Raw genomic sequence first — 8,970 nt, forward strand, 5'->3', positions numbered from 1 at the left:
AATGCACATCGAGCCTCGTAAGATTTCAACAGTGCACGCGGTGAGCCAGCCTCTCTTGGCTATAGTTGGTTGGCAGGTTACTGGGCGCGCTCAAGAAACACGCTAAACGCGGGCGGCAAGGCCTGGGAAATTGCAATTTCCCAGCAAAGTGGCCAAGCGTGGGATGGTTGGCAACTCAAATCTATAATTTTAGTTAGAGAAAACACCCAAGACAAGAAATCGATACAATCTTCTGTCATAAATTTCCATACAAGTAAATATTGACGCACATTGCCCCGAAAATATACGTAACATCAACTCGTACGTCTTAGCCCTCGGTACTTTAACTATATATAACAAAGAGGATTACATTATCATAATATGCATCAACAAATCAAAACATTGGTGTACTTACAGTTTTACAGTGTCTCTCTGCATTCGAGGCACACGTAATGTTTGATGAAAAGCACAAACATACATGATAACATCAAGTTACTTGGAAACAAAGGTATTTTAGAAGGTGAAACCAGGGCGACCCAACTTGAACTGTATTGACAGAGGCCTTTTTACCTGGTAGGTTTCCGGGGCATCCAATTTCCACTTCTGTATTACGTCTTTATTGCAAACTGCTTTCGAGAGACGGCCCCCAAAAGTTGCAGCTTTCCTCAAACATACTACACTTTCAAAACAAATTCCACCGACAAATGTATACGGTTTTTAAAATTTACAGTGTACCGGAAATTGAGAGAGGCTGCTGTTAATACTGTACTCTATCATCATTATTAAAATGCAGGCTCTCAATACCCTTGAGAGTGGACTCTAAGTTCTTTGTGTTTGAAATATTTCTTCCTGAAGAAGTACGGTTGCTATCTGAAGGCACAACCGGTGAACTTCTTTGGCCACTAGAAATTTTACCTAGTGTTCCAGGACTTATTTCTGTGGTTTGAAGGCGAGAGGGATCAGTTTCACTGCTAGCAAACACAGCATCCCGACTGCTAGAGACTGCAGCCCTCCTCGATGATCCACTTGACCGCATGAAATTAGAACTTGGTAACTGCATGAGCAAAGCAAAATGAATGGAATAAATTAATCCAAGACGGTACAAACCCAAATAGCAATGAATAAAACAAACTAGCTGTAGAACTGAGATGAACTTGTCAAACTGGTAAATCAAAAAACAACCAAAACAGGATGAAACTTAAATGAATCATGATACAAACAGAAATGTTTTACCATTGCGTCTTTAGAAAGAGATGGATCATTTGCAGGACTTTTTTGTCTGGACAGGTTTCCAGAATTTACAAGTGGTCCAGAGTTTCTCCTACGAGAAGGATCTGATGACGACCAACCAGTTGGTCTACCTTCCTCACCACCTACAAAAAAGTTAAGAACAAGAAGATGAATAACTAACACTAGAGTTACTTGAAGAGAAAGACATACAATCACTAGAATAAAATATAATAAGCCACTCTTCAAGAAGATACGGAGAACACTTCAAGTAGCCATATAAAGTAACCCGCATGATGCAGCAAAAAAGTTTGTGAGTGCACTTTCCAAGGCACTAAGTAAACAGGGAGACATGAAACAGAGTTTTGACGTGTAAATGGAGCTGTTATGTAGAAAATGAAAAGAATGGCAGAATTACCAGATTGTCTTCCAGCATTTGCAACAGTGGGAGGCAAGCCAGAGCTCGGTCCAGCATTAGGACCCTATTACATATTATGTAATGTCAGATAAATGTATGCACTAAAATGCACTGAAAACGTACCACTACATCACTTACAAGAGGTCGAATAGGAGGTGTGGCTATCTGTGACTGCTGATATTTCAAGATAGTCCAATCAAAGACATAATCAAACTGAAAACCTGAAGAAAGAAGATAACCATGTCAGTAGGCAAGTCTAACGATGCTAACATCACTAGAGCTGCTTCCGGTAACCTATCAAAGAAAGATTTCAAACCTTCCCGAATAAAAAGATCACGAAAGAGTCTCTTCAGATAAGCATAATCTGGTTTATCATCAAATCGCAAAGACCTACAGTAATGGAAGTACGACGCAAACTCTGTGGGATACCCACGGCATAATCCCTATGAAAGAATCAAGAGAAAAGCAGTCAATATTTCTAATGAATTATTATATATAATCTTATGTCTTTATACAAAAATTAACAAGGAATTGTTATCAACAGATTTCAGCTTACCTCGATCGAAGTTGACACTTTCTTTTCACTGATCTTCTCATACTTTTGCTTTTTCGTTCCTGCTTTCAATCCCTGCCAAGGAAGACTAAAGAAGGGGAAAAAAAGTCATAAAATAATAGAACATGAGAAATTATATAGGCTTTTTATCACAAATGGTCCCTGAAATTGGTCTAACTCCTCATTTTGGTCCCTCAATTTCAAAATAAATCAATGTTGTCCATGATATTGGTTGTCCCAAATCAATTTGTTCCTTTAAGCATTCTGTCAATTATACTGATGTGGCACACATGTAGGGTCTACAAGTCCAATAATATGATGTCACATGGTTAGTACAAAAAAAAGTCTTTAAAGTTCTGTAACTTATTAAAACTAAATATAAAGGGAAAAGAAAAATAAACTAAATAAAAACCAAGAACTCAGAAAGACTCAATCTTGGGGAAAATGGTCGACGAAGACAACAGGCCGCATGATTGAGCCCACTGCTAAATTGAAGCAGGCGCAGATGCAGACGCTGAACAAGGAAGGAGAAAAGAAGTGTGCTTTCTAACCCTAGAGGAGCTGCGACCTTTATCAGATGATTCAAATACTTACATATCTATTGGGAGAACATTTGTGTTTGAGCAGATCGATGGGGGAGAAGAGGGAAAGGGTCTCGGTGTAGCAGTTACATTGGGAGGAGAGTCGACGAGGAAGGGTGGATCCGGCTGATTAGACGCTCGCGGCGGCAATTTGACGGGAAGGGATGGGCATATGAATAGACAGGGACGGAGGAGTCAGGGGATTAATGAGGATGGGGAGCTCGACGAAGAGATGGTACTAGCGGCCCAAATCTAGAAGAAGAGGTGGCTGGCAGCAGTTGGTGCCTAGGTTCGAGAAACGTCAAAGTATGACAAGGATATGCCGCAGAAGGAGACGATATTACGCTTTTAAAAAAAAAAATTATTATTTTATTCTTATATAATTTTGATTTAAAAGATTTTTTTTTTAAAGTGTAGTTTTTGTAAAATACCATGTGGCACCATATTATTGTGTCAATGGGTCCCATTTATGTCACGTGAGCATATTAACAAAAGTTTTGAAGGAATAGTAACAGGACCAAATTAATTTGGGACAGCCAATTTTAGGAACGACATTGAATGATTTTGACATTGAGGGACCAAAATGATGAGTTTGGTCATTCTCAAGGATCATTTGTGATAAATACCCAATTAAATATATACACATACGTAACAATGGCAGGCACAACAATTACCTTCCTCTTAGAAAGTACATGAGCAGATATCCAAGTGATTCTAAATCATCCCTGCGGCTTTGTTCTACACAGCATAAAATTAACATGATCAGCACATGAAAGGCGGGAACAAGGAAGAGAAAAAGTTAAGAGAGTGAGAGAGCTTGCTTACCAATGCCAAGGTGAGTATTCATGCTTGCATATCTTGCAGTACCAGTCAAATTCTTATTTTCTCTGTAGTTAAACAAAAACCAAATTAACAATACATAGAAAAGCTAAGAAAGACATGAATCGTCAAAACAGTCTTGAACTGGGAACTGGGGCAGCTCCCAAAATGAAAGGAAAAATTAATTTCCATATAAAGAATAAATTGCATGCAAACAATATTGTGCGATTTTCTTCCTTAATAATTTATTTGTGGTCTAGATACTGACGAACTCCAGCCCTCCATCCCCTTGAATGGAACTAAACATCAATAATCATTAGATACAAGATGGTTGATGAAACCTGCTCTAGACCAGATCAAAACTTGACTAGACAAAAATAAAAGATTTTAGAGCACAGTCCATGCACCTAAATTATTCTATTAATGGTGCTACTTCAAAGTGATTATCCATCGATGGTACACTGGACATCTATTGCAGCAAGAGTTTAAAACAAACAGACACAAAAAAAGACCAACCACTTAAAGAATTGGCCGTACATCTGAAAACACATTTTACTATTAAAAATAGCAACAAGACATTTGAGGTGAGCTATGTAACTAATTAATATAAACAAAGAATCATTTATTAAACAATCCAAACAAACCAACCTATAAGGAATATGCTGATGAGTCGAAGTGTCTCTATACTTCTTAGCGAGACCGAAGTCAATGATGTAAATCTATATGAAAGAAGAGATTTAATAGTGAGTTAAATAGAACACATATTAAGAAAGAAAAACAAATTTAAATAGCAAGTTCCAAAAACCTGATTTGCTCGTCGACCCAAACCCATTAGGAAATTGTCTGGTTTAATATCACGGTGTAGAAAGGACTTGGAATGAACAAACTCCACTCGATTGATCTAGCACAAATTTCAAGACTAGGATGATCAAGCTGAAAGGAAGATTAGATTTTAGAAGAATATGCATTTGTGCAAAAAAATAAATATCCTACCATTTGATCTGCAAGCATGAGAACAGTCTTAAGAGATAATTTCCTACTGCAAAAGTTGAACAAATCCTCAAGACTAGGTCCCAGTAAATCCATCACAAGAACATTGTAGTCTCCTTCAGTGCCATACCATCTCACGTTTGGAACTCCAGCTGTGAAAATTGTATATAGCAGCCAGTTCAGAAAGATACATACTGGAACTTACAAAATATTAAAAAGCAACATGGATAATGGTAAAGGCCATTACTTCCTCCCTGTAGTATTTTATACAGCTTTGATTCATACAACAATTGTGGATGCTTCGTTTTGACATTTTCCTGAGAAAAAGAAGTACATTGAATTTAATAATATTATATATATATATATATATATAAAACAGCATATTCATCCAAATATGCAAACAACCAGACTTCTTAACGTTTATCCTCACAACAAAGTTCAAGGGATCAAACAGCAGGCAATTTTACAGTCACAAAGACTTGCTAAAGAAAAGAAAAAAAAGAAATGTGGATGAAACTATCGTAATCCACAGGGGACAGTTGAAGCATTAGAAAGTTCAGGTTCACTACGGCCACTTGATTGTAACCTAGCAACCTGTCAATAGCTACGTTTAGACATTCCAATATCTACTTCTATAGTGTCTTGACACCAAAGTATCGAACGGACTACTCCACTTGGGGCACCCAATACAGTGAACTGACGTGCCCAAACTAAGCTCAACCATACAAAATCACATTCTGCTTTTTCAAATTTTCAATGCCCAATATCACCCGATTTCAACCACCCACAACGTGGAAGATGGGTCGACAAGTACAAATCCAAAGATCATAAAGCAAACTAGGTTCAGTTTCAACTGTGAACATCATGCCACAATCATAATGCCCTCCTTAAGTTTACAACAGCGAAACACAATTTAAAACCCGCCAAAGTCACATTTGAGCATTAAAACGAGCCCAAATTTACACTTCTAAACACTCATCCAAACATAGTCTGTTTCTATACAGCATGATCATCACTTCAGCAAGCAATGACACACCTACAAATTGATCACAATTTTGAAGTCAATTTGGCAAAAAGATTATTACATAAAAGCATAAATATCCCAGAAAAAACTGATAATTTCTCAATGCGGAAAAAAAATTAATAATTCCAAGAAAATAAGTGAATTAAAACAGAGCTTACAAGCTTAATCGCAACCTCCTCATTTGTCTGAATATTAGTACCTGAAAATAATAACAGAAAAATAAAATAAAAAATAAATAACATTGAAAAAATAAAAACTAACAAAAATCATCACCGAAAAGGTAAAGATAAAAAACCTAGGTAGATCTCTCCGAAAGATCCGCTACCGATCTTCCGCCCAAGTCGAAACCTGCCGCCGACCCGCGGCTCCATCGCCATCCCCAAAACTCGAAACGATCTCTCACAGAGAAACCCTAGCCCTAAATCAGACCTAAAAAATCCCTAAAAAGAAAGAAAAATTGGGGCCGTACGAGGCCTTGACCAAACCTAAGTCTTGGAGAGAGGGAGTCAGATAAACTTGAGAAGCGGGTGGGGGCAGGGATGGGAATTGGAGGGATGGGGAGGGATAGAAGTGGAAAGTGGGAGGACTTTCTCTCTCTAGAAGTCTAGGATTAGAGTGAGTGAGAAAGAGAGAGAGAGAGAGAGAGGAAGAAGACCGTGAGAATGCGTTATGACATTTTTCACGCCCTGCCGCGCGCTTCGATCGAATTGAAGAGGTATTTTTTCCCACGCCCTGCGCCCACCTGTTTCTTTTTGGGATATTGAATTCCCGCAACGGCGTCGTTTTGGTTGCTTTCAGAAACCACCAAAATCCTTTCGTGGAGGAATGTACTTGGGTTACCCTATTGGTTTCGGTTGCAAATATCGAGAGAGGATCCGATTTAGCTAACATCCTTCAATCATATTTATTTATCGTGCATTGTGCAGTTAATTTTCATCAGGTACTGTTTATATTCAATTTTAAATAAAAAAATTTACAATGACTTTTTTATCGTACGATATATGATAAACAAATGTGATTTAAGGATCGTCGCCGAATCCTCTTTCGCAAATATTACTTGTCACAAGTTTTTAATCAAATATAACTATAATGTTGCCACTTAATATTACGATTTAGTAATGTTCGTCTTCACTTGTCAATTCTCTTCAAAATAGAATTTGAATCAAATAATTGCAAGCTCATTGTAAGGTTAAGCTCAAACCCTTCTCATTTAGTGCAAATATCGTTTGTTAAAAAAAACACTTAATCGGTTTTTCTCAAATGATTCTTGAAATTGATCTAGTTCAGGGTATCTTCAATAGGAGATTTATATTTCATACTATTACATATGAAGTCCTAGTGAGAAATTTATCCCAATGGGCCAAAAAATGTGACTGGATCCACCACTTGGGCTTGCAGATTCTTTACTTGCGTAGCTAAAAATTATGTTACATCCAACCCAAAAAGCAGTGGGTCCTACATGAAAAGTAGTTGTCCATGTGAGCCAAATTCTGTCACTCTCTATCCCCTTGCGAATTCATTTATGCTCTTATTTTATTCTTCTTTTTCATTTTCCTTTTACATATTTTTGTTCCAAAGATCCTCCTTCATTTTGTTAGTATGTTTAATGCTTAAGACATAAAATTGTCACACCCCAAAACTCGAGGTGTGAGATTAAGAGAAATAAATAGAACAAAGTGGTTGTTTAAGGATGTAAAATAAATATTAGCTTAAGATTATGTCAATGAAAATTTAAAGTCAACAAATATATAAAACCAAACTACAAAGGTAATTTTAAGAAACAAAGTTAAAGACTTCTTGTTGTATATAAACTGCAGAAACAACTTGTACTGTAAAATTCACCAAAAATAAATCGTCTAAGCAAAAAGTATGAAAATTTCCAGATCCAAAGTAGACATATAAAACTAAAAAGTATGAAAATTTCCAGATCCAAAATAGACATCTAAAACTAACTTGTGTTAAAATTTCATGGATTTTCAAGTTCTAGAAGTATAGGAAAATTTAAATCTAAAACAAGCATGCTGCTGTTTTCTTCAAAAAAAAAAAATATTTATCAATACTAAGTCACTTTGGAAATAAAGTTGATTAGCAGATTGGAAAGAATCGTAATATACCTGGCCAATATACATATCACACATATTTATCACATTGGTAACTCATTCTTGCAGCCCACACATGGAGCTTTCCCTGGGAAACATTGGGTCATTGTGCCATAATCAAACAATTTCACGGGTCATTGTGTCCATTCATACATTTCTCAACATTCTTAATTGCACATGTATTATACTACTTTTCATCTACTTTCACAATTAAACACTCAACATGCTTTAAAACCTCATAATAAGTAAAATAAAAGGCATGCATGTTAAAAACGCGATCTTGAAAAACCTTTGCAAATACTTTAAACTCACCAAAGTTGTAGAAAGAAAATTAAAATCATTAGAATCAAACCATAGAGAAACATTTTCTTCACTTCTTTCATATAATCGTAAATGTAAAATATTTGAAGTAAGGTTGAAATAGAGCTAAAATGCCAACAATCCTTTATAAGGAAAAATGAAAAATCCAAATATTTTTATAGTTAAAACTCCCCTACCTCAAAACAATTTTGTTGATGTTCAACTCCCATGGTATTCGTCAATTTGTTTTGCAGTCACTTTGTCCTTCTCTTCCTTATCTATAAGTAGGAAAAATCGTCAAACATTGCTTGTACAAATAACAGACAAGCAGACCCTAAGTTAGAGTTAATTGGGGACTTTATTAAAGCACTTGGTGCTCATCTTTAAAACTATAACATGAAATATGATACTTTCATTTTTCCTACTCCCACCCAAACTAATTCATGGGTTATCTAACAAAATAACAATTAGAGGGATTAGCAATTTTACTAATCCCCGGCAACGACGCCAAAATTTGATGTGAAATATTCTAACACTCAAATTAAAATCCTATGATTGTAGTATATGAAAGTAGGGATCGTTTTAGGCCGGGGATTAGAAGGGATGCTAATCTCTCAAATTAGACTCTAAAACATTAAACTAGACTTAAAAATAGAAAACTATACTTATATGACTCAAAACAAACTAAAAAGACTAAAATGATAGGAGCATATTCATGCAACTTAAATGGCTTGTTCTTGTGCATTTACGTTATGTTTCTTTAGTTATTTTAGTCCTTTATGCTTCTTTTGTGTGTTTTCAGGTTCTAAGGGCAAAGTATGCAAAATGGTGCATTTTGGTGCATTTTGGAGTAGTTTGGGGCGTTAAATGGATTGCATATACTTGAAGCCAAGTAGATGGACGAAATTGAAGACCAAAGGAGGCCCTTTGTACCAGAAATTCACACCAACACATCCCATTTCAGATTGCATTCCAATCAT

The 8,970-nt window shown here is 36.2% G+C and overlaps 1 protein-coding gene across 1 annotated transcript; it reads right to left on the minus strand.

The window, feature by feature from the left end:
- Positions 1–301: 301 nt before the first annotated feature.
- LOC103928507 (casein kinase 1-like protein 2) lies at positions 302–6,255 on the minus strand. Its single transcript, XM_009337555.3, has 14 exons — positions 5,887–6,255; positions 5,750–5,790; positions 4,815–4,884; positions 4,571–4,719; positions 4,383–4,478; positions 4,226–4,296; positions 3,584–3,645; positions 3,433–3,496; positions 2,181–2,265; positions 1,941–2,067; positions 1,763–1,845; positions 1,625–1,688; positions 1,213–1,352; positions 302–1,033 (listed from the first exon to the last, which is right to left on the minus strand). The coding sequence occupies exons 1-14, from the start codon at positions 5,966–5,968 to the stop codon at positions 737–739; spliced, it is 1,431 nt and encodes a 476-aa protein (XP_009335830.2). The 5' UTR covers positions 5,969–6,255; the 3' UTR covers positions 302–736.
- Between the last annotated feature and the right edge of the window lie 2,715 nt (positions 6,256–8,970).

This window comes from the organism of the source record quoted next, unplaced genomic scaffold (assembly GCF_019419815.1).
Source record: "Pyrus x bretschneideri cultivar Hongxiangsu unplaced genomic scaffold, Pyrus_bretschneideri_v1 Contig92, whole genome shotgun sequence".
NCBI classification, from domain to species: domain Eukaryota; kingdom Viridiplantae; phylum Streptophyta; class Magnoliopsida; order Rosales; family Rosaceae; genus Pyrus; species Pyrus x bretschneideri.

What these genes read in the sequence shown, in the direction of transcription:
- LOC103928507 (XM_009337555.3), bottom strand. Translation starts at nt 5,968, where the DNA reads ATGGCGATGGAGCCGCGGGTCGGCGGCAGGTTTCGACTTGGGCGGAAG. An exon ending in TGATCTTTTTATTCGGGAAG is followed by an intron (nt 1,846 to 1,940) that starts GTTTGAAATCTT and finishes TTCTTTCTTCAG; the next exon opens with GTTTTCAGTTTGATTATGTC. An exon ending in AAATGCTGGAAGACAATCTG is followed by an intron (nt 1,353 to 1,624) that starts GTAATTCTGCCA and finishes ACTTTTTTGTAG; the next exon opens with GTGGTGAGGAAGGTAGACCA.